Here is a 25,972-nt window from a genome sequence, read left to right as displayed (position 1 = left end):
TCCCCCCTCCAATTATAAATTTACATGCCAAAGTCTAATAGTCCTACCTGTCAGAATACACAGAAGATGTTGCTCAGGGTGAGTCTGAGTACACACTATTTGATATCACGTAAAGATATCAATGGTGTATTCTAAGGTACTCTCAAGACATCTGATTTGAGGTGATCGATAAAGGTTATGTGCTTTTAATACATGACATTCTATGAGCTTTGTCTGACTTTTGGGGGATCAAAGTCTTCATAATTTTGGAAGAAGTTTTTAATTCGTGACATGACTTGCATTTCTTTATCTACCTGTTCAATTCTTATATTAACTTTTTAAAATACAAAGTGCATGTTAGATACCAAGATGAGGGTTGGGGATGGGAGAAGCAACGGGCAAATCTACAGTCTTTGGTAGCATCAAGAGGAGTTGATAATGAGGTTTGCAGGGTTGGAATGGAGTCCTGCTGTTTATCAGTACTGCAATGGAGGGCTTCGATTCTGACAAATGAGGATTCTGAGGTTTTGCTGATTTGGGGAAGAGGGCCCTAAAGTTTATGCAGATAGCATTGGGCTTTAGAAGTAGGACAGCATCACTTTGACAACACTGCACTAGGAATTTGGCAGAATCTTGAAGGGAGGGGACATCAGAGATATTACTTAATCCACTCCAAATAAATGAACTGATGTCAATATTCTAAAATGGCAAAAAAATGTCAACAATCACCTCATTATTTGCTTTTACAAAACACATTCCCCATACATCCCCTCCTTTTTAGGTACAACATTCTTCAGTAAATATGAAAGCAGAATTCATTCTGTAGCGGGTGAATTATGATAGTTATGGGCTATTTGTTCTATTGTGTTTTTCTGCAGGGGAGAAATGGACTGTTTCCAGTTTGAGACTCAAAATAACTTATTAGCCAGAAGCACCTGAGCAAGATCCATTCTTTTATGGAGGGCAACAACTCAGCAGCATAATTCATGACAAGCCTGGGACAGGGGCAAAGTAACCTGAATTTTAGTTATACAGTCCTGTCTTAAATCAGCAGCCTGTTAACAAGAACTACCTTAGCATCACCAGGAGTGGAACACTGCGGGTTAAATCATTCCCATTGTTCCATTAACCGACAGCCTCCAACGTCCGTATTTGTTTCAGGACATCTGTTACCTCGTCTGGGCTCAACACCAAAACACAGATGTCAAATTCTGTCAGAGTGCACATTCCAGAACAGCAAAATTCCAACAGCAACTATTTCAGAGTTCAAGTAGTCAGAAGCTCCAAATCTGAACTCTGAATTTTAGCAGAAGAAAAAGCAAGTCAGAGAAAGGCTTTGCCCAGTCTGCCTGCTTTCTTTATATCTATGATAAACGAACGTTGATGTAACAATCACTTGCATCAGTCTTCAAATAGAGTCCCAGTTAAATTCCACTTACTGTTTCCAAGCCCATTTTGCACCTTGTACCTTTTTTATTAAAAGACCGGCAAGATACACATTGTAATACAAAAGTCCGAGTCCAACGATATCGGATATTCAGACCAGGGCAAGATTTTTAAGAAAAGTTTGGCACCATTGTTTTCTGGTGGACCAGGAACGTTTTTGCCCTAGTCCGACACAAAACAGTGGGCTGCTCCTTCGTCTGACTGCCCGTAGCCTACACTATCACTTGACTGCCGGGCTCTGTTAGGGCACACATTCCAGAACAGCAAAATTCCAACAGCAACCATTTCAGAGTTCAAGTATTCGGAAGCTCCAAACCTGAACTCTGAATTTTAGCAGAAAAACAGCAAGTCGGAAATCAAAGCTCATGTCCTTGAATCCACTGCTTCTTCTCTGGATAACCCACCTCCCTTTCTATTACCAAAACTTTGACGGAGTCAACTGCAACTCACTCCTGCTCTGATCCTCTGCAACGCATATGGTGGAGGGTCTGCTTCTTGGCATAAGGCTTACACTTAAAAGATCCAATACTTCCTCCAGTGCACTGTGTATGAATAGCCATCTGGAACTGATCCTTTAGTTATGCTGGTTCCTATGGTGTTAAACCCTCAAGGTCAAAGTAGCTAGTTAAACAGCTTCAGTGCAGCATGTGTATGGCTAAACAGAGGCACAGTATCATTTCTCAAACTTGAGATTAGATTTACCCTTGCCTGGGTTGCAATCACCACATCTATTAATTCTCCAGTATGGATTAATTCTCAAGTATGGAGTGTGACTTTCACAATTAGAAATGCAGTCTGAATACATCATCTGTGCCCAGTAAAGGGCAAAGAGAGTAGATAACTGTTCATGAAGAAAAAAAACGCAGCTCCACATGGGAGGTACAGTGGTCAGCACTGCTGCCTCACAGCGCCAGGGACCAGGGTTCGATTCCCGGCTTGGGTCACTATCTGCGCAGAGTTTATACATTCTCCCTGTGTCTGCGTGGGTTTCCTCCGGGTGCTCCTGTTTCCTCCCACAGTCCAAAGATGTGCAGGTCAGGTGAATTGGCCATGCTAAATTCTCCCTCAGTGCGCTCGAACAGGCATCGAGTGTGGCAACTAGGGGATTTTCACAGTAACTTCATTGCATTGTGACTACTTGTGACTAATAAATAAACTTAAACATTCTAGAGCCTACCTAACTGAAATAGCAAATTGTAGACAGTTAAGCCACCCCACAACCAATGGATCAGACCCAAGATCAGCAGTCCTGCCACAACCAATTGCTGGACAATTAAACAACTCACTGGAAGAGGAAGATTCAAAATATCCCCATCCACAATGAAGTGGGAGACCAGTACCAGTGCAAAAGACAGAGCTTAAGCAACCATCTTTAGCTCGAAGTGCCGAGTGGATGAACCATCTCAGCCTTCTCTTGAAGTCCCCAGCATCACAGTTGCCAACTTTCAGTCAATTTCGCTCAGTCCAATGTGATATCAAGAAACGACTGAAGGCACTGGATACTGCAAAGGCTATGGGTCCCGAGAACATTCTGGCAATAAAACTGAAGACTTGCGCCCTGGAATGTGCCGCACCCCTATGCAAGGTGCTCCAGTACAGCACTGGCATCTATCCATCAATATGGAAAATTGTCCAACCAACCATGTCCTGTCCACAAAGAGCAGGACCCATCTAATCTGGACATCAGTCTACTCTCGATCATTAGCTGAGTGATGGAACATGTAATCACCAGTGCTATCAAGCAGCACATATAGTCAGCAATAACCTCCTCACAGGCCTCAGTCATTCAGCTCCTGATCTCATCAGAGTCTTGGTCCAAACATGGATAAAAGAGCTGAACTCCAGAGATGAGGTGAGACTGACTGCCCTTGTCATCAAGGCACCCTCTGACTGTGTGGCATCAAGGAGCTTAGCATAACTGGAGTCAATGGGAATCAGGGGTGACTCTCTGGAATTATACCACCAACAAATGTGGTTGTGGAGGTCAATCAGCTCAGTCCCAGGACATTGTTGCACAGCAATATCAGAGTAACATCTTAGGTCCAACCATCTTCAGTTGCGTCATCAATGGGGCAAAGTCCTTGTGCGCATTTAAGGCTGAGATAGATAGATTTTTGATCAGTAAGGGAATCAAGGGTTACGGTGAAAGGGCAGGAAAGTGGTTGCGAGGAATGTCAGATCAGCCACGATCCTACTGAATGGTAGAGGAGGCTCAAGGGGCCAAACTGTCAACTTCTGTTCCTATTTCTTAAGTTCTTATGGATCTTCCTTTCTTCATAAAATCAGGATGTTCACAAATGATTGCACAATGATCAACACCATTCACGACTCCTCAGATACTGAAGCAGTTCATGTCCAAATGCAGAAAGATCTGGACTACATCTGGCTTGAGATAATAAGTAGTCTTTGCACCACACAAGTGCCAGACAATGACCATCACCAACAAGAAATAATTTAACCATCGTCTTTTGATATTCACTATCTTTACCATCACTGAATCCTCCACAATCAACATCTTGGGAGTCCAAAACTGGACCAGCCATATAAATATTGTGGGTACAAGACCGGGTCAGAGGAAATAAGTCACTTACAGACTCCCCAGTTCCTGTCCACCATCTACAAGGCACAAGATGGAATATTCTCTACTTGCCTGGATGTGTGCAGTTCCAACACACAAGAAACTCGACACCATTCAGGCTGCTTGATTGATATCCCAACCATGATCACCGTACAGCGGCAGCAATGTGTACGATCTGCAGCAACCTATCAAGCTTCCTTCAGTAGCAGCTTCCAACCCTATGACCTCTACTGCATAGAAGGGCAAGGGCAGCGGTGCATAAGAATACCGCTACCTGTACGTTCCCCCACAAGCCACATACCCTCCTGACTAGAAATGTATCAAGTCTGACAACACCAGGTTTTAGTCCAACTGATTTATTTGATAGTAAACTCACAAGCTTTCGGGTTAGCCCCTTCGTCAGGTGAATGGAGAGTTCTGGCCTCAGGCAGAGCATATAAAGCACAGACAGTTTACAGATTACTGATTAGAATGCAAATCTTTACACCTAACCTGCTGTTCAAGTCCTGAAGTGGCTGATAATGTGAGTGGAAGGAGCACTGATCACAGGTTAAAGAGATGTGTATTGTCTCCAGACAGTACAGTAAGTGAGGTTTTGCAAACCCAGGCAAGTCACGGGGGTTACAGATAGTGCGACATGAACCCAAGATCCCTGTTGAGACCGTCCTCATGTGTGCAGAACTTGGCTATAGTCTCTGTTCAGCGACTCTGCGCTGTCGTGTGTCGTGAAGGCCGCCTTGGAGAATGCTTACCCGAAGGTCAGAGGCTGAATGCCCCTGACCACTGAAGTGTTCACCAACAGGAAGGGAACAGTCTTGCCTGGTGACTGTCGAGCGATGTTCATTCATCCGTTGTCGTAGCGTCTGCATGGTCTCCCCAATGTACCATGCTTCGGGACATCCTTTATTGCAACGTATCAGGTAGACAATGTTGGCCGAGTTGCAAGAGTATTTACCGTGTACCTGGTGGATGGTATTCTCACGTGTGATGACGGTATCCATGTCGATGATCCGGCACGTCTTGCAGAGGTTGCTGTGGCAGGGTTGTGTGGTATTGTGGTCGCTGTTCTCCTGAAGGCTGGGTAGTTTGCTGCGAACTATGGTCTGTTTGAGGTTGCGTGGTTGTTTGAAAGCAAGAAGTGGGGCTGTGGGGATGGCCCTGGTGAGATGTTCGTCTTCATCAATGACATGTGGTATTGTGGTCACTGTTCTCCTGAAGGCTGGGTAGTTTGCTGCGAACTATGGTCTGTTTGAGGTTGCGTGGTTGTCTGAAGGCAAGAAGTGGGGCTGTGGGGATGGCCCTGGTGAGATGTTCGTCTTCATCTATGATATGTTGAAGACTCCTCTGCCACTGGATCCTGAACTTCCTAATTCACAGACCACAAATCAGTAAGGATAGGCAACAATACCTCCGCCTCGATCATCCTCAACACCGGTGCCCACAAGGCTGTGTTCTCAGCCCTCAACGATACTCCTTATACACCCATGAATGTGTGGCCAAATTCCCCTCTAACTCAATTCTCAATTTTGGCGTAGTGGGTCGGATCTCAAACACTGACAAGACAAAGTACAGGAATGAGATAGAGAACCTGGTGAACTGGTGCAGCAACAACAACCTCTCCATCTAAGTCAACAAAACGAAGGAGATTATCAACGACTTCAGGAAACGTAAAGGAGAACATGCCACTGTCTACATCAATGGGGGCGAAGTAGAAAGGGTCGACAGCTTCAAGTTTTTAAGCGCCCAGATCACCAACAACCTGCCCTGGTCCCCCCACGCTGACACTTTAGTTAAGAAAGCCCACCAATGCCTCTACTTTCTCAGAAGACTAAGGAAATTTGGCATGTTAGCTATGACTCTCACCAACTTTTACAACGCACTATAAAAGCATTCTTTCAGGTTGTATCACAGCTTGGTATGGCTCCTGCTCTACCCAAGGCCGCAAGAAACTACAAAAGGTTGTGAATGTATCCAACATGCAAACCAGCCTCCTATCCACTGACCCTGTCTACACTTCCCACTGCCCCAGCAAAGCAGCCAGCATAATTAAGGACTCCACACGTTATCTCTTCCACCGTCTTCCATCGGGAGAAAGGTTCAAAAGTCTGAGGTCACGTACCAACCAACTCATGAACAGCTTCTTCCCTGCTGCTGTCAGACTTTCGAATGGACTTGACTTGCATTAAGTTGATCTTTCTCTACACCCTAGCTATGACTGTAATACAATGTTCTGCACTCTCTTGTTTCCTTCTCCATGAATGGTATGCTTTGTCTGTATAATGCACAAGAAACAATACTTTTCATTGTATGCTCGTATACGTGACAATAATAAATCAAATCAAATCCTTGACATTGCAATAGCAAGTTGAAACCAATTGTATTATTTAGCTCATGCATGGATTTGGGGCATGAGGATAAGTGAGGATACGAGGAATGGGCAAGGAGGTGAAAGAGGGTGGAGGATACAGACAGAGATAAAAAGAGCGGAGAACAGGGGGAGGGAGCAAAAGCTGACAACGGCAAACATATAATGATGACACTTTATAAAACATTATCAAATACCTACAGTGAAGTCTTGCAACCTAATGCCCTCACACAGCTAGCATCAAGTGTGGCAGAAGAGAATTCAGAAGTCTTGCTGGAGAGATCTGCACCAAGCATAATTTACAATAATAGTTATTTTTTATTAATAAAAAGTACGTACTTTACAGCCTTGACCTAACTGCTTCTGGTGGGTTTTTGATCTGAAAAGGTGGATGGGCATTCCTTTTGCAGAATAAATGTCTGTGCCCTCTAGTGGTTTGGATGAGTATCCACCATCAATTCTCTCATCAACACCAATCTGCCACAGTAAAATTCACCAAAACTTCATTGATTTGAAATCCAGATAGTGATTAAACAATCTGTTACTTTAAATGGTGTTAATTATGAATAAGCAGCAGGAGTAGGCCATTAAGCCCCATGAGCCTGTTCTGCCATTTAATAAGATTGTCATTGATCTGATAGAAACCTCAAATCTGCATTCCAATAATGAACAAAAAAAATTCGAGACTTCTCAAACTGTGGGTCGGGACCCCCACTGGGTCACTGTGAAATGACATTTTGGGGTCATGTGTTCTGAGGCAGTAGTGGCTGCAGTGAATCTTGGACAGATTTCGGAGAGGCCCTTTTAAATTCTCACTTTTTGTTTTAGGTGGGGCATAGCCTGTGGACAGTGCACTGAGACCCTATTGCCTCTGCTGTTTGCTCCTTCTTTTGGAGAAACACTGCCTTTTCATCAGCTGTCGCCAGGAGGGAGATGGAGTATACTCATGACTCCTCCTCATCCTGCACAACAACTGAACGTTTCCCCCACTCCCTTCCCACCCAACAATTCACCACCCACCCACCTAATTCTTCACTCTGATGTCTCACAAAGCCAGAGGCAGTAAAATGGGGTCTCGCTGGGAAACAGTTTGGGGAAGCATCTACCTAATCTGGTGTGAAAACTAATGGTCCAATTTTCCAAATGCACATTACTGCATAGCTGGAATATTATGGAAAGCACATCCATGATGTTCTAGTGAGCGCTGCTGTTGGGCAAGACTCTACATATTCAAACCGAGGGCAGAATTTTCCAGTTATGAGAGTGCAGTGGTGGGAGCTTGCAGAAGCGCCATCCCCACCAGCTGGAATGGTAGGAATCCACACTCCATTCCGCGCTCGGCAGCTCACTCATTTGCCTGGTGGACCAGGAGCTGACTCGGAAAAGGCAGCAGCACCCAATAGCCTCTCGAGGGCTTTATTCGAGGACTGGGGGCACACAGGCCTTCCCTGTGTCCCAGAGATGCCTCCAACCTCAGTTTTCTGACCAGGAGGCTGTTGTGGAGCAGGTCAGTGCAGCAGACAACTGTGCCCAAAACACCATCCAGTGCCACAAGGGAATATAGGGACCCTTTGTGAAAGGGTCGGCAGGATTCGAAACATCAGCTCTTTTCTCTCCTTACAGATGCTGCCAGACCAGCTGACATTTTCCAGCATTTTCTCTTTTGGTTTCAGATTCCAGCATCCACAGTAAATTGCTTTCAATCTGTTCAGGGATCTCACACATCCATCAGCAGAGAACAGCATTCTCTCATGGAGATTTTCACATTGCTACTGTCCTATCTAACATGATGCTCACACTCCATCCTCTGGCCCTCCTGGGGAGGGTTCATCACACGCAGGGGGCATGCATCTTACCCACCTTCTGCTCCAATCCTTGTCAGCACAAGCCTTTCTTTCATCTTCATACAGGCCAAGCTGGCACACAACAAGCTTGAAAAATCATACACTGAGGGAGGGATGGCCTCACTGTGATCAAGAAGGCTGCAGTAGAGCTGTATAAGGAGGACAGGGATTTATCCTGTAGGAAAAGGGAAACTGATTTCTCCCAGCAGCCTAGTATGGAATACAGTCCCAAGGGGCTTCCTCCTTTCTAACAAAGCTGACTCTTGTTCATTCATGTGGTTCCAGCAAGTTAGAGGGTGACTCCTGACTGCAAGCCCTAGAGCAAGGGCTTGAACTCAGAGTCACCCATTGCCATGAGCGCTAAGGACGACATTGTTTCCTACCAGCCACCACCACCACCCCCTGCGTGTCCATCCAAACCATTCATCGTGAGCCACGCTAACCGTCCTCCACTCTCCTGTTCCACAGTCTGCTTGCATCCCCTTGTTTGATGCGGAGTTGCCGGCATTGGATTGGGGTGGGCACAGTAAGTAGTCTCACAACACCGGGTTAAAGTCCAACAAATTTATTTGGTATCACGAGCTTTTGGAGCTCCACTCTCCAAAGAGTGAAGCAGCAGTGCTCCAAAATCTCATGCTATCAAATAAATCTGTTGGACTTTAACCTGGTGTTGAGACTACTTACTGTGTCATCCCCTTGTTTGTCAATATTTTATGTACACCTGTCAGGCTCCAGCTTCCCATCCCTATGCCTTCCACTGTTCCTCATTCAATTCCACCTCCTTATCTCTCTGCCCCCCACTGTTCTTCATCTACCTCTACGACCCACTGCTTTCCATTTTACCTCAAACACCCCACCCCCCACTCAGCACCTGGTACAGCCTTCTTTCTCCATTGTTTCCCTTTCCCTGGCTTTTGCGCACAGCCTTTCTCCCTCATTATACTCTTGTGTTAGTCATCCCCACCCTCCCCTCACACGGCATCCCCAGTCAAAATGCTTGTCAGGGAAAGTAAAGTCATGACTAATGCATCTCAGTGGTGTCCTTGTGGACAGTGCTGGGAAAGAGGGGCAGACCAATCCAACAGCATCAGCAGTTTGGCATTCATTGCAACAAGTGCTCTGGCAGGTGGGTATGTACCATGCACATTTGAATGAATTTAAATGACATTTAAATGAATGCAAATGGCATAGACGCCATTAGAGTGGATAACCAACCTGCCATTAACCTACCACTGGGACAAAGGCAAACTGTTTTTATACGGGTGGGTTTCCCACATTTTGCCTGCCATTAGATTCTATACTTCTGTCCACAATGGGGTCAACACAGTAAGAAGTCTCACAACACCAGGTTTAAGTCCAACCAGTTTATTTGATAGTAATCCCACAAGCTTTCGGAAATGGTGTTCCTGTGTCAGGCGTGTGGGAGGTTCCAACCAATACATTGGTTGGACTTAAACCTGGTGTTGTGAGACTTCTTACTGTGTTTACCCCAGTCCAATGCCGGCATCTCCACATCACAATGGGGTCAGCAGGGTGTTGGGGGGTGGGGGAGCAATGAGAGATTTCTGCTCCATTTGCCTGATATCAAGACTACTTCTTGGTGGTAATACAGTGGAAACTCCATTTATTCAGGTAAACAGAGGTTCCATCAAAGATCCACTGGCAGGAGAAGTTCCACAGAAACACATGCCCTCTGTTTTAATATTTGGATTGCTGATGTGTTATCAGATTTAGCAGTATATTCAGACAATACACATTTAGGGTCTTTTCATCCAATTGAATAATATCATTTTCTAGTTTCACACTTGACTACACTCATAGCAAAGTATCTTCATTCAACATGTTGGATATACATCTATTTAAAGCAAAATAAAAGTAACTAAACAATAGGTGGGCTCGTGTAGACTTTTTCTTTCATCTCTGTGACTTACACCAAAATCTGGAGTAGGCTAAAAAGGTGCAAATCTCCAACAGAATGTAAGAATCTTCACATGCTATCTGGATCACACCAGTTCCCAGTGGGCGTGGACTCACAATGCAAAGCAGCACTTTAACTCAGTGATATTTAGCAAAGGTTGGCAGTCTCACTCAGACGAGGCATCAAAGAAGACTGGTATGTGAGATGGAAGATTTAAACTGCTGAAATATAGCATTTTCTGAGACTGTGCTTAAAAGGCAGTGTTGGGACACAGCAAAGAGCTTTGTTTGATAATGATTTACCTTAAAAGGCACCACTATGCAGAGCACACAGATTAAAATAGAGCCATTCAATTCTTTCAAATGTTCCGTGTTGCTGGAGAATGTAACTACGCAGTTCTCGAAGAAATGGATCTCCTGCAGAAAGTGTCAAAGTGCTGTACCAGAGATCTTCATGGCATTGTTTAAATAAAAAATGTACACACCAATTGCAGCAATTAATGTTTCTTTCAAGATTTATTTCCCACTTTTGGAATGCTGCTCAACTCCTCTTTATAGGGGCGGCATGGTAGCAGTGGTTAGCACTGCTGCTTCACCGCTCCAGGGACTTGGGTTCGATTCCCGGTTTGGGTCACTACCTGTGTGGAGTCTGCACATTCTCCTCGTGTCCGCGTGGGTTTCCTCTGGGTGCTCCGGTTTCCTTCCACAGTCCAAAGATGTGCAGGTTAGGTTGATTGACCATGCTAAAATTGCCCCTTAGTGCCCTAAGATGCGTAGGTGAGAGGGGTTAGCAGGTAAAATTAATAGGGATATGGGAGTAGGGCCTGGGTAGGATTGTGGTCGTGCAGACTCGATGGGCCAAATGGCCTCTTTCTGCACTGTAGGGTTTCTATGACTCATCTGTCTAATCATTGCAAATATTACACCTGCACTTATTTAGCTTTTGTAATTAGGAAATAAAATTCCCCTAACTGTACAAAGAGGAAGAAATCTTTGGGCTGAATTTGAAAGATTTGAATCTGCTCCCTGGAGAGGATGTTGGCAGTGGATCAGATACTCAAGCTGCTTTAAAAAGAGTTATGATCTAATTCTTAGCAGTCCACATCCAGGCTCCGCCACAACTAGAGCAGGCCAGACCAATGCCAACTTGCACACGATGGTTGAAACTTCACTATTTAAAGGGGCCCTGTGAGGGTCAGAATAGATCCATTGTCCATCTGTCAAGAGAGCTGACTAATTAAGTGATGGGAGTCTGAATGAGAGAAGGCTGCTCACACTCCTCTCTGATTCATAGCCTCATGTCCAAGGATGTAAGTTAAAATCCTCTACTGTTAATACCCTATCATTTTTACACTTCTCTGAGATTTGCCAACACATCTGCTCTTCTATCTCTCGCTGACTGTTTGATTTTTTGATTTATTATTGTCAGATGTATTAGGATACAGTGAAAAATATTGTTTCTTGTGTGCTGTACCGACAAAGCACACCATTCATAGAGAAGGAAAGGAGCAAGTGCAGAATGTAATGTTACAGTCATAGCTAGGGGGTAGAGAAAGATCAATTTAATATAAGGTAGGTACATCCAAAAGTCTGATGGCAGCAGGGAAGAAGCTGTTCTTGAGTCAATTGGTACATGTCCTCAGACTTTTGCATCTTTTTCCTGACGGAAGAAGGTGGAAGAGAGAATCTCCGGGATGCGTGGGGTCCCTGATTATGCTGGCTACTTTTCTGAGGCAGTGGGAAGTGTAGATAGAGTCAATGGATGGGAGGGTGGTTTGTGTGGTGAACTGGGCTTTGTTCATGACCTTTCTAGTACTTTCACCATCTTGGGCAGAGCAAGAGCCATACCAAGTTGAGATACAACCAAAAAGAATGCTTTCTATTGTGCATCTGTAAAAGTTGGTAAGAGTCATAGCAGATATACCAAATTTCCTTAGTCTCCTGAATAAGGAGAGGCATTGGTGGGCTTCCTTAACTACTGTGTTGGCATGGAAAAACAAAGACAGATCATTTGTAATCTGGACACCTAGAAACTTGAAGCTCTTGACCATTTCCCTTCGCCCGTTGATGTAGACAAGGCAACAAAGTTTCCTTAAGTCAATGACTATCTCTTTTGTTTTGCTGACATGGAGGGAGAGATTATTGTCACCAGATCACCAGATTCTCTATCACTTTCACGCACTCTGTCTCTAACCATCTACAATGACCAACAAACTTGAAAATCGAGTTGGAGTAGAGTTTGGCCACACAGTCATAGGTGTATAAGGAGTATAGTAAGGGGATGAGGACACAGTCTTGTGGACCACCAGTGTTGAGAGGCCTATAGTGCACTCCCTCTATAGGGAGAGTTTGCAAAGTGATTTTTCCCTTTATGCTTTTACATTCTACATATGGCCTCAAGTGAAGAGCCTGCTCAGATATCATCCCACCTCACTGCAGTAATTAACTCTGATCAATAATACAACACCATTCCTCTTTTACAGCCCCTCCTCCCATCTTGCTTGAAGATTCTATACCCCAGAATGTTAATCTGCCAGTTCTGCCCCTTCCTGTCTCTGTGATAGCAGTAATATCATACTCTCCCACATGATAATCATCACCCTCTGTTCATCATTTTTTTAACGCAAGGCTCCTTGCGTTAAAAAAAACTATCCCATCTGGCCATGTGCCTCAACATGCGTATTTTTGCTCAGCCCTCCAGACTGACTTGGTTTCTGTTCTATATTTGGCTGTGCATCACCCCCTACCTTCAGTAGACATTTCTTCTCTTGAAATTAATTCTACATCATCTTCACATAGCACAGTAGTTATGACACAATCATCTGGCAATTATCAACAAGTTCCATGCCACCATCAGGCTCACCATGGACTACTCTCCAGAAACTGTTGCATTCTTGGACACACACATCTCCTTCAAGGACGGTCACCTCAGCACTTCACTCTACTGCAAGCCCATTGATAACCTCACCATGCTCCACTTCTCCAGCTTCCAGCCTAAACATGTTAAAGGAGCCATCCCCTGCGGACAAGCCCTCCGTGTACACAGGAACTGCTCAGATGAGGAGGAACGCAACAGACATCTATGAATGCTGAAAGGCGCCCTTATAAGAGCAGGATATGGCTCTCGACTCATCAATTGACAGGTCCGACACATCACAGTGAAAAACCACACCAACCTCCTCAGAATACAACATGGGACACAGCCAACAGAGTACCTTTCATCATCCAGTACTTTTCCAGAGCAGAGAAACTATGACATCTTCTTCGGAGCCTTCAACATGTCATCAATAAAGACAAATATCTCACCAAAGCCATCCGCACACCCCCACTACTTGCCTTCAAACAACCGCACAATCTCAAACGGACCATTATTCGCAGCAAACTACCCAGCCTTCAGGAAAACAGCGACCACGACACCATACAACTCTGCCACGGCAAGGTCTGTAAGTCGTGCTGGCTCATCGACATGGATATCATCATCACATGTGAGAACACCACCCACCAGATACACGGTACATATTCATGAGACTTGGCCAATGTTGTCTACCTCGTTCACTGCAGGAAAGGATGTCCGAGGCATGGTAAAATTGAATGTACACCGTGCGACCATCACCAGAAGTATTGTGTCAGGAAACACTTTAGCAGTCAAGGGCATTCGGTCTCTGACCTTCGGGTAAACATTCTCCATGGCAGCCTTCAAGACACATGACAATACAGAATCACTGAGCAGAAACTGATAGCCAAGTTCTGCACGCATGAGGACGGCTTCAACGGGGATCTTGAGTTCACGTCACACTACGTGTAACCCCTATCAAAATCCTACTAACTGACCTGGCTTGAGACAATTTACACTTCTTTAACCTGTGATTATCCCCCTCGCCACTCGCACTGTCTGAACCTTGAATCAAAGACTTGATTACCTGTTAAGACTCGCATTCCAACCATTATCTTGCAATTGTACCTCTGTCTATATATGCCATGTTTGCGAACCCACCTCTCTATTCACCTGATGGAGGAGCAGCGCTGCAAATGCTCATGATTCCAAATAAACCTGTTGGACTTTAACTTGGTGTTGTGAGACTGCTTACTGTTCCATAGGGGTATTCATAATGCTAGAGACTAAAGAAATTGATAGTTCTGAAGATGATTCTAAGAAATCATTTTGAGATGACAACAATCAGTCAGCATGTGATTGCCAAACTAATTCATCTTTGGTTTGAAGTGTGTAAGAAATTGGGCCTGTCTTTGCTAAAACTATGGTTGGACCCATTTCTCACTTGTGACACAATTACACGGCAACACTCGATCTCCTTGTTGAAATAAGTGTTTTCCCATCACTTCGTGTTGAGCAACTTGAGATTGCTGAAGCTTCTGGAAGTAATAACAAATCAAACATAGTTCTCAACTTTCTCTTCAGGAGCAGTAACGCAGGCGAACTTTGGGTAGTCGGATGAGCAGTGTTTCTATAAGATGACTGTGATAACCCCAGGGGTTCCATGGGGAATCTCTAATGAATCTCATTAGAGATATCTCCCTGTGGGGCCCACTGAAAGTGAGTTCCCTTGGTAACCGGCAATGGCCTGCCCAGGTGGAACTGCTGTGGAGCATACACTGGAGATAAACATTATTGGTCACTGGCAATGGAGAAATGAAGTCTTCCAGCTACCTGGTGACACAATTAGATATCGCACAGCCATATGGCACACGGCACTCATTCATGCTTTCATGCTGACTGTCAGCAGCAATTAAATATAAAACACACAGTGACTGAAAAACCACTCACCTTGTCAATTCTAATTCATGGCTCCCACACATCCTACAAGCGTCCCTCAATAGTTGGTGAGGGATGAGGATAAAGATTCCTCAAAGGAAACGAAGCACACCGAGGAATCAATGTCACATGACTCACATACAACCTCCATGGCTCAGATACACAAGCTCAGGAGTTCTCCAGGAAAGGTAGTTGGATTGCCTCATGGTAAGCTACACACAAGTGGACAGGAGCAGGTGCTGGAAGCAGGGATTGCAGTGGACAAACCCCTTGAGAGGATACGTAACCTGTCAACCTCTGCTCAACTAGACAGAGCTGCTGAGCGTCATCGATGAAAAGTCTCAAACAGAAAACATGTCACATTTTGTCAGCATCCTGCACAAATTGGTGAAAGATTGGAGGAGTATGTATCCATCATGAGGGGCAATGATATCTCAGACCTCTGAGCTAACATCTCCCTTCTGAAAAGAATGGCCACCCCGTACAAACCAGTGAGTGCATGCTGATTCTAACCGACGCCCTGCAGAGGCTGTCCGTTTAAGTTGGATAGAGGTACACGTCACCTCACTGAAGGGCAGCAAAAGGCTCTCCAACCTTGCCTCATAGAGAACTGCGAATGGGCCATGAGTAGGAAATTGGAAAAGAGGCTGTAGAGGTGGGGACTCTGCTCAAAGTGCTCCCACTCTTTCTCCCTCCAGTCACTTTTCCCTGGTCAGAGGTCCAAATGCTGCCTCCGGGCTCGATGGAAGAGTCTGTCCTTGCTCAGGTGTAACTGGGAGAGTCCTTAAATGATCCAAAACCCAGAAAAGTGCCAGCTACAGGCATCTGAGTGCAGAGTCAGGTTAATCCATGGAGACACTGATTTTTCTTTTGTCTCCTGTGTCAACACAGAACAGGTTGTCTTCTGCCTGTTTTGGCACAAGACCACTGGTTGCTTGCCACTGCAGCCTCACATTCTCCAGGGACATCACTGTGTTTGCTCCAATTCTTTTTGTTCCAATTGACCCAATGCAGCATTGTTAATGGTATCCAAAGAGCAAATGAGGGGCAGCACAGTGATTAGCACTGCTGCCTCACAGTGCCAGGGACCCAAGTTCAATTCCAGCCTTAGGCCCTGCCTGTGTGGAGTTTGCACCTTCTCCCCATGTCTGTGTGGGTTTCCGTCGGGTGCTCTGGTTTCCTCCCACAGTCCAAAGGTGTGTGGGTTAGGTTGATTGAACATAGTATCAAGGGACTGGCAAGGTGAATATGTGGGATTACGGGAAAATGACCTGGGTGGGATTGTGTTCTGTGCAGTCTCGATGGGCCGAATGGCCTCCTTCTGCACTACAGGGATTCTATGAGTTGCATGTATACTGTGTGTTTAAGATATCGCGTCCTACAGGTTGAAGCTAGGCAGGTGGCGAATACTGCAATTCCCACTTTCGTTACTGGTCCTTCTTCCTCATCGGAGATCCAATGGGGAGCTGCGAAGTGGCTCACATGCAGCTGAGAAGGATCACCACTGGGAAGCTCAGACCAAAGACAAAAAAAATTCCAGTGTGACAGAAATTATCTCTAAAGTTTTAGAAATCACCTCCAAAGAGAGCCTTTTTCCTCGGATGGTGATGGCTAACACGAGGGGACATAGCTTTAAATCAAGGGGTGGTAATTATAGGACGGATGTCAAAGGTAGGTTCTTTACTCAGAGGGTAGTAAGGGCGTGGAATGCCCTGCCTGCAGCAGTTGTGGACTCACCAACTTTAAGGGCGTTCAAATGGTCATTGGATAGGCATATGGATAATATTGGAATAGTTTGGGTTAGAGGGTCATTAGATTGGTTCCACTGGTCAGCGCAACATCGAGGGCCGAAGGGCCTGTACTGCGCTGTAATGTTCTAAAGTGCACTTCAGTATAAGTCCTGTGGGCAAAAGCCTCTCATTGGGGCAGAGAAGTTGCTGTCAAATCTTTGTACTTAAAAGATTTCTAACCTTTAGACACCTTGTTCAGCCTCAATCTCCACTGCCCACTCACCCTGTTCAGCCTGATGAGTTCCCAAGAGGCCTAGCTAAAACCAGAATGCATGATTCAGGATGCAGTAAATTGACATTTAACATCTATTAATTAAAAGGCACTCTCTCATTGTGGGTGGGGAGGTGGGGGGAGGGGTTCCAACATATTGATAAAAGGCTCCAGTTAAATTTGGAGGAGTGCAGGTTCAGCATTTATGATGATTTAATATCCTGTGGGTATTGGCACCCGCCTGCGCTGGCAGGTTAAAAAAAAAATCAGTCACACTCTCCCCTGCCCCCCTCCACTGGACACGTATTTCCCAATGGAACTAACACAAGCAACTATATGATAATAAGGTTTTTATTATTTTGCGGGGGAGGTCACACCAGATGGATGCCTCCATCCATTTTGCGTGAAAATAAGTCGGTTCAATATTTTTGGTAACTTTGCAGTGACTATCGAGCAAATGAACCTTCCAGTAAAGACAACACCGTCCACTAAATGAAGAATCCTGACTGTGTTCACAAATGAAATAACTAACCATTAATGAAAAATACTTTCCACATGGCAACAGCAGTTTAGATGCACTCTGTTTATCACATCACAAACTGCACAAAGAATATTTTGATCATTGCAACCAAACTATGGGATGATTCTCCCAGCATACCACAGTAATTTTATAGCGTGGCAGGCTGGAGGAATTGCATGTCAGCTGATTTGCGAGGTTCCCACCAGTGTTCGCACTGCGATTGGGTCTCCCAGGCCCGGATTTCCAGTGGCATCTGTGTGGCACCAGGAATCAGCTGGGAGACAGGGCTAATATTTAAATACTCTTTACAATACAATTTTAGTATGATTAGCAGGCCTGGGACTGAATTCTCCGGGCCCGCAAGCATCTCCTATCCCGTCAGGAGTATTTCATTCCAGTGGGGTTCAGACTAGCTCTCTACTTTTGGGGAACTGGTGGAACGACCTGCTGGAGAGAAGGGGGGGGGGGTCAATCGCCCTGCAGGGGGTGGGGCAGCAGGGGAGGTGGGGGCACCTGGGCATGGGCACCCTGGTAATGCCAGCCTGTGGCTCGGGCACTTCCCAGGGGGCAAAGTGCCCACACCAAGGTGCATCTTGGCATTGCCCACCAGGCATGGGGCAGAGCCAAGGAGGCCGGGGGTCTCGCTGCCACTCTGATGGGGGTAATCAGTCGGGGCTGAAGGGAGGCCAGCAATCAGGGCAGTTGGGGATCAGGATGCTCCATGACAGCAGTGTGATCGGGGCTGACCCAGGAATGGTCGTAGGGGCCGCAATTGGGCCATGCGGGTTTTGGAGGGGGGGGGGGGGGGGGGGGGGGGCAGCTTTGCAGGGGTCCCAGGTTGGCCAGCAATTGCGCTGGTCAGCAAACTGCAGGCTGACAGTTCGGGGCCACTGCAGATGCCCTGAGCTTTTAATGACATTCCCAATTGTGACCTCTGTATTGCACAGGGTGTGCGAGATTCTTGTTTGAAGTCACACGGAAAAAACCGGCATGACTTACACCAGTTTTCCAGCGAATTCGACACTTGCAACTTTTCTGGGAGAATCATGGCCTATAATTCTGTTTTATTACATTGAAAATCGTGTTGGATGCACTGATTCCTCCACCCAAACTTCTGAAACATTTGCCAAAAACACAAATTCTTAAAGTCTATCCTGTTAAAAAAAAATTGCATTTACAGAGCTTCCATTACGACATCAGTCCCGAAACACCTTACCGACAGTGAAGTAATTGTTAAAATTTATAAATCAATGTTGCAATGTTTTTATTTGTACGTATTCCTGTCAAATGTATGCTTTGGATCAGGTCATATAATTAGACAAAGCAAAGTGTTATCCATTAGGGCCCTGATGACAGAACTTGATGGCATGCGGTGAGAGGCTACTGAGGAGATCTATCAGGCAGTGCATCGGTTAGGGTCTAATTGGTGATATTCTTCATGGTTTAGTCATGTGACAGCTACAATTGTCACTGCGTTTACATTATAAAAGATGACTCTGCTATTGTACACCAACAGCTGTGACGTCAACTGTTCCAAGAAATAAGAGCAGATGAAGGAGAGAACATTATATATGTGGGGAAGAGGGGGAAGCAAAGGTGTGGGAAGGATTCAAGCCTGGGAAATGAGCTGTGATGGGACCTTCCACCAGCGACGAGTGTAATTTACAGATGGTGGAGTAATACAGATGGAGGTAATTTCCTATCTAGGAAATCCATACGAAAATCAAAACCATACTACAGAGATTTTGATCTTTATGGGTGGCTTGCTTTGAGGTCAGTGGCAAATTCTATTCCCGACAAAGTTCAACCCAAGATTTAGAACAGAACACACACAAAACTCCTGTGAACAGAACTGAGACTGCAATGTCACCTCCAGTCAAAATGTGGAACACAAACCACATTACTTCATAGTTGGACGAAATGTAGAAATACACTAAACGAAAATACAGATAAACACAATTTGGCCCAATCAACCGTTTGATTTACCATCCATGCAGGCAAATAGCTTTAATTAGATCTACTCAAGTTGTACCTATATCCCTTCAAAATCCCTGTTGCTTCAGCCACCTATCACAATGGATTACGATTACTGAAATAGGCTCCACATCAAAACATGAACCTTGGGTTTAAGTGAGTGGAGGTCAAGGCCAGGGTGAAACCATGTGATGGTTTTACTGGGAACAAAGGCATCAAAAGGTGGACTTAGAGTGTGATTGAGCAGATTGGAGCTGCAGAAATACAGTACTAAATGCAAATGGTTAGACAGTTGACATTTGGAAAGTGAATGATTTGAGAGAGATGGTTTCTTTCACAGGGCAGACATAGATTAGCAAAAGAGAAGGGCGGCAAATGATAAATGGAAGTGATCAGAGATGATCTAATCATAGAAGGATTACTTAGATCTGAAACCTTAATTCTACTTCCCTTTACAGATGCTGCAGACTTCTGAGTTTATCCAGCATTTTTGGTTTTGATTGACATGATGGGAGTAGCAAAGTTACATGGGCTGGTCAAGTCAAGTCAAGTCAAGGTGTGGTCATGATGAGTTAAGGCAGTTTTGATGGTGAAAGAGGTGAAGGGATAATGAGAGCAGTGAACTCAAAAGAGGCGTTATGATGAAGGCTGAAATCACCAAGGAGAAAAAGTTAGTCAGTGCAGAAGCTAAGGGCAAAAAGCAGTGAAAGTATCTCAGTGAGCAAGTATTTCTGGTGCCTGAGTAAATGGTAGAAAATGAAAATTTTAAGTGAGAGGCTTCTGACAAAGTAGAGGCATGGCAGCTTTCTTAACTATAGTGTCAGTATGGGGGGACCAGGACAGGTAGCTGGTGATCTGGACACTCAAAAACTTGAAGCTCCCGACTCTTTCTACTTCATCCCCATTGATGTAGACAGGGGCATGTTCTCCTTTATGCTTCCTGAAGTCAATGACAATCTCCTTCATTTATTGACGTTGAGGGGGATTATTGTCACTGCACCAGTTCACCAGATTCTCTACCTCATTCCTGCACTCTGTCTCGTCATTCTTTGCGATCCGACCAACTACGGTGGTGTCGTCAGCAAATTTGAAAATCGAATTGGAGGGGAATTTGGCTGCACAGTCTTAGGTGTATGCGGATTATAGGAGGGAGCTGAGAACACAGCCTTGTGGGGCACCGGTGTTGAGGTTGATTGTGGAGGAGGTGTTGTTGCCTATCCTTCCTGATTCTGGACTGTGAGTTAGGAAGTTCAAGATCCAGTTGCAGAGGGAGGTGCCGAGGCCCAGGCCACAGAGTTTGGAGATGAGTTTTGAGGGAATAATGGTGTTGAAGGCTGAGCTGTAGTCAATAAATAGGAGTCTGACATAGGTGCCCTTGTTATCTAGATGTTTCAGGGTTGAGTGCAAGGCCAGTGAAATGGCATCTGCTGTGGACCTATTGTGGCAGCAAGCAAACTGTAGTGGATCCAGGTTACAGCCTTGGTCCAAAAAAATAGTTGGAACTCTAGTGGTGAAATGAGAATGATTACCCTTGACATCAAAGCAGCATTTGACTGAGCATGGCATCAAGGAGCTCTAGCCAAGATGGCATCAATGGAACCAGGGGAAAGTTCCCCACTGATTGGAGACATACCTAGCACAAATGAAGATATTCTTTTGTGAATTCTTCTGTGAGATCTGAGCACTGCTGGCCAGCATTTATAGCTCATCCTAATTGCCCTTGACAAGATGGCTGTTGGAGATTAATCATCTAATTCTCAGAACATCGCTGCAGGAGTTCCTCAGGTTGGTGCCTAAGTCCAAACCATCATCAGCTGTTCCATCAATTACCTTCCCTCCATCATAAGGTCAGAAATAGCAATGTTCACCAATTACTGCGCAACATTTGCACCCATCACGACTGAGATACTGAAGCAGTCCTTTTTCCAAATGGAGTTAGACCTGAAGCACATTCAAACTTGGAGTGATAAGTGGCAACGAACGTTCATGTAACACAAGTGCAAGGTACACAACAAAAAAAACTTTTCTTCTGAAATTGAGTGTAGTTTGAATTAGATAGTGTCAATATCCTGAGGTTTATCATTGATTTAAAAATTAATGATTAGCCACACAAATGGCTACAAAAGCAGGTCAGAGGCTGGTATTTCTGTAGTGAGTAAGTCACCACCTGACTCCCCAGATATTTTCCACTTGCTTAGATATGTGCAGTTTCAACAACACTCAAAAAGCTTGGCACCAGCCAGGACAAAGCAACTCGTTTGATTGGCACCCTGCCCACCAGAATGAACATTTCCCTCCCCCCACACACACACCAGTGAGACACAGTGACAGCCATCGAGAAGGTGCATTGTAGGAACTTACCAAGGCTCCTCTGACAGCAACTTCCAAACTTGCCAGAAGGACAAGGGCAGCAGATGCATGGAAACAGCATACTCCTTCCTGACTTGAAACTAGGATTATAGTTTTATTCAACTGCTGCAGGGTCAAAATCATAGAACTCCACCTCTAACAGCACCATGGTTGTGTCTACACCAGATGGAGCGCAGTGGTTTTAAGAAGGCATTTCACCATCACCTTCTCAAGGGCAAGTACGAATAGACAATAACCACCGTCCTAATCAGTGACACCTATATCCTATGAAATAAAAGAGTATCTTTCTATGTGCTCCAATGAAACTTCACTTAATGTCCACCACTTGCTTAAAATTTAATACAATTAGCAGAAATAAGGAGGAAGGGAGGCTATTTTAAGTGATCCTTTAGCTTTCAAATGTGGGAAGTTTAATTGTCTCCTGTTTTTAACAAAAGTAGGCTTTTTAATTAGCCTGGAATGAGTGGACTGGGTAGTTCTGCGATGCGTTTCTAAAGTTCTAAATATTTAATCTTTCCATAATGCCTCTCCCTTACCAATAACCTTGTGTCTTTTAAATTGATCAGATTCCATTTACATTTATCATTATATCTATATTCTTTTGGAGGTGTGCTATTTGCCTGATGGGCGTAGCCAGTTTCTTATCAGTACATCTTTTGTGCAGAATTTTAATGGATTGTTCAGCTGCCAAATCCATAAAGAGTGCGGCCCTGCCGTTTCAGAGCGTACACCACATCCATGGCGGTGACCGCCTTGCACTTGGCATGCTCGGTGTAGGTGACCGCATCCCTGATCACATTCTCCAGGAAAACTTTCGTACCCTGCCGGTCTCTTTGTAGATCAAGCCCGGCATACAGCGTGTTTTTGGAGGTCAACTCTAATAATTAAAAGCAAAAATCCTAATGATTTAACTCCAGATTTTTCAAGAAAGTTACCTAATAAAAGAAAGAACAGTGCTTGTTTCCAAATGTTCATGGATAGCCAATAATTTGATAATCTTTCCTTTAAAATTGACTGTCATTTGACTAGAGAGGCGATGTTCGACAGACTGGAGGGGCTGATTGTGGACAAGTCCCCAGGACCGGATGGAATGCATCCAAGGGTTCTGAAAGAAATGGCAGAGGTGATAGTGGATGCCTTGGTGGTTATTTTCCAAACATCGCTGGATTCCGGGGAAGTGCCGGAAGATTGGAAAACGGCTAATGTTACGCCGTTGTTTAAGAAGGGTGGCAGGCAAAAGGCAGGGAGTTATAGGCCAGTTAGTTTAACGTCTGTTGTAGGTAAAATGTTAGAATCCGTCATCAAGGAGGAAATAGCGAGGCATCTTGAGGGGAATTGTTTGGTAGAGCAGACGCAGCACAGTTTCATTAAAGGGAAGTCGTGTCTGACAAATTTACTGGAGTTCTAATGAGGATGTGTCTAGGGCAGTGGATAGAGGAGAGCCGGTGGATGTGGTCTTTCTTGATTTTCAGAAGGCATTTGACAAGGTACCTCACAAGAGGTTATTGCAGAAGGTAAGGGGGCACGGAGTTGGGGGTAGGGTGTTAGCGTGGATAGAGGATTGGTTGTCAAATAGGAGGCAGACAGTGGGGGTTAATGGGTGCTATTCGGATTGGCGGATGGTGACTAGTGGAGTGCCCCAGGGGTCGATGCTGGGGCCTCAGCTATTTACCATTTATATAGATGATCTGGAGGAGGGAACCGAGTGTAGGGTGTCGAAATTTGCTGATGACACCAAGATTGGTGGAAAGGCAAATTGCGCGGAGGGTGTGGAGAGTCTGCAGAAGGATCTAGACAGGCTGGGCGAATGGGCCAGGAACTGGCAAATGGAATTTAGTATTGGCAAGTGCGAGGTGGTCTACTTTGGTAGGAAGGATTATTACTTACGTGGCGAAAAACTGCAGCAGGCGACGGTGCAGAGGGACCTCGGGGTCCTTGTGCATGAGTTGCAAAAACCCAGCCTGCAGGTGCAGCAGGTGGTCAGGAAGGCAAATGGGATGCTGGCCTTCATAGCGAGGGGGATTGAATATAAAAGTAGGGAGGTCTTGCTGCGGCTGTATAGGGCATTGGTGAGGCCGCAGCTGGAGTACTGTGTGCAGTTTTGGTCGCCGCACTTAACGCAAGGATATTTTGGCCTTGGAGGGAGTGCAGAGGAGGTTTACTAGGCTGATGCTGGAGTTGAGGGGGTTGAGCTATGAGGAGAGGCTGAATAAACTAGGCTTGTACTCGTTAGCGTTTAGAAGAATGAGGGGAGATCTCATTGAGACGTATAAGATGATGAATGGGATGGATAGGATAGAGGTGGAGAGACTCTTCCTGCTCAGAAAGGACAGTAGGACTAGGGGGCACAGCCTCAAGATAAAAGGGGGGCGGTTTAGAACGGAGTTGAGGAGGAACTTCTTCACTCAAAGGGTGGTGAATCTCTGGAATTCTCTGCCCGTTGAAGTGGTGGAGGCTGCCTCGCTAAATATTTTTAAGACGTGGGTTGATGGGTTTTTGATAAGAGAGGGGATTAAGGGTTATGGGGAGAGGGCGGGAATGTGGAACTGAGCCACGACAGATCAGCCATGATCTTATTGAATGGCGGGGCAGGCTCGAAGGGCTAGATGGCCTACTCCTGCTCCTATTTCTTATGTTCTTATGACTCATCCACTTTTTCCAAATGTTTGAAATCTGTCACATTCTTATACTAATACAAGTCCTTGTGTTTATTTGTTAAAGGAGAAACAAAACGTTAATCACTCATAAGGGATTGGGTAAACATATGGCTCATTTATTAAGGTTAGGTACATGAGAACAAGCTTGTAAAGGATCATAGAATCATACAATACCGAAGGAGGCCATTCAGTCCATTGAGTCTGCTCCAACCATAAATCCCATGCAGGCCTTATCCCTGTAACCCTACGCATTTACCCTGCCAGTCCCTCTGACACTAAAGGGCAATTAAGCATAGCCAGTCAACCTAACCCGCGCTTCTTTGGACTGTGGGAGGAAACAGGAACACCCGGAGGAAACCTATACAGACACAGGGAGAACATGCAAACTCCGCACAGACAGTGACCTAAAGCCTAAAATAGTAAAGCTTGCGGCACAAGGAGTTCTTTGCTTTGCTTCTTGTGACAAAACTGGAACTAATATTGAAACACTCAATACACACACCATTCTAGAGACATATACAGGGACGTTAAAGGAATATCACAACACCCCCTTTCTTTTTAAAAGATATCTGCCCTCCTACTTCCTTCCAAAGAAGTATAACTATATTACGTGTTCTTGTTTAGTTGCCACTACATATGGGTGTAGGACTGGTCAATCTGAATCTCTAAAGTGCAGAGGTAATCTGCTTGTAAACCAAGATCATGCTTTGGTAACCTTGTCTGGAGGTATTTTTAGTTTCTCACAGTGATCTGTGCCACTGTCATGCTTGGATGTTGTTCCTGATTGCATTTGGAATTCTGTCCTAAATGCACTGGGATCACAGGGTGATTAAGGAGATGGAATGGATCTGATCTGTCCTCAGTTATGCCTCACCAGTGCGCCCTTGCATGTAATGACTTCATAGGATCTTGGTACCGAACAAATCCTTGTCACCAAGAACACGTACTTTCCATGGGATCTTGGATGTGAACTGATTGTTTTAACTGTAAACTTGGCAATTCTGTGCACATTGTCTTCCCCTGCTGCTGTAACAGTAGCTTTCTAGTTTCTGAGAGATTAGAATGAGCGAGAGGTAAACTGATCCGCCAGACATGAGCTCTGCTGGTGATGGAATAGTTGCTCTCAAACTTGTTGCCCTAGGATACAGCAGAGCAATGCGTAGATCTTGCTTGGTCTGTCTACATTTGAGAACCAGGAATTTTAACAGAGAGTCATTCAGCCAACAAGGCCATAGATCTAGGACAACGAGAAGCGATGTGATTGATAATCCACTTCTCACACAGATCATGAAATGATTTAACAATAAATTGCAGACCATTATCTGAAATGGTCTCTATGCATGCCAAATAAAATGAAAATAGTACTGATGAAGTTATGTGTAACATATGTGCTTGATGTATTATGCAATTGTTGACTAATGGGGTACTTGGAAAAGTAATCCCCAACAATGATGAAATAAGTGCAACAACCATGAGGGTTCGGAAGGAAGTTTGGATCAAGGATAGCTAGGAACATCATGTGGAATCAATGGTTTCTTGTGCTGACTTAT

The 25,972-nt window shown here is 44.9% G+C and overlaps 1 protein-coding gene across 1 annotated transcript in view; it reads right to left on the bottom strand.

The window, feature by feature from the left end:
- The window catches only part of LOC145353131 (type 2 lactosamine alpha-2,3-sialyltransferase-like), a 50,192-nt gene extending 48,207 nt beyond the window's left edge, over positions 1–1,985 (bottom strand). The window contains 2 exon segments of the mRNA XM_080203547.1: positions 1,876–1,948; positions 1,950–1,985. Coding sequence (XP_080059673.1) covers positions 1,876–1,948; positions 1,950–1,985 — 109 coding nt within the window.
- Between the last annotated feature and the right edge of the window lie 23,987 nt (positions 1,986–25,972).

This window comes from Carcharhinus amblyrhynchos, chromosome 15 (genome assembly GCF_965287045.1).
Source record: "Carcharhinus amblyrhynchos chromosome 15, sCarAmb.v2.hapA, whole genome shotgun sequence".
NCBI classification, from domain to species: Eukaryota; Metazoa; Chordata; class Chondrichthyes; order Carcharhiniformes; family Carcharhinidae; genus Carcharhinus; species Carcharhinus amblyrhynchos.
The sequence above is the reverse complement of the archived record's forward strand: the minus strand, read 5'-3'. Positions and strand labels throughout refer to the sequence as shown.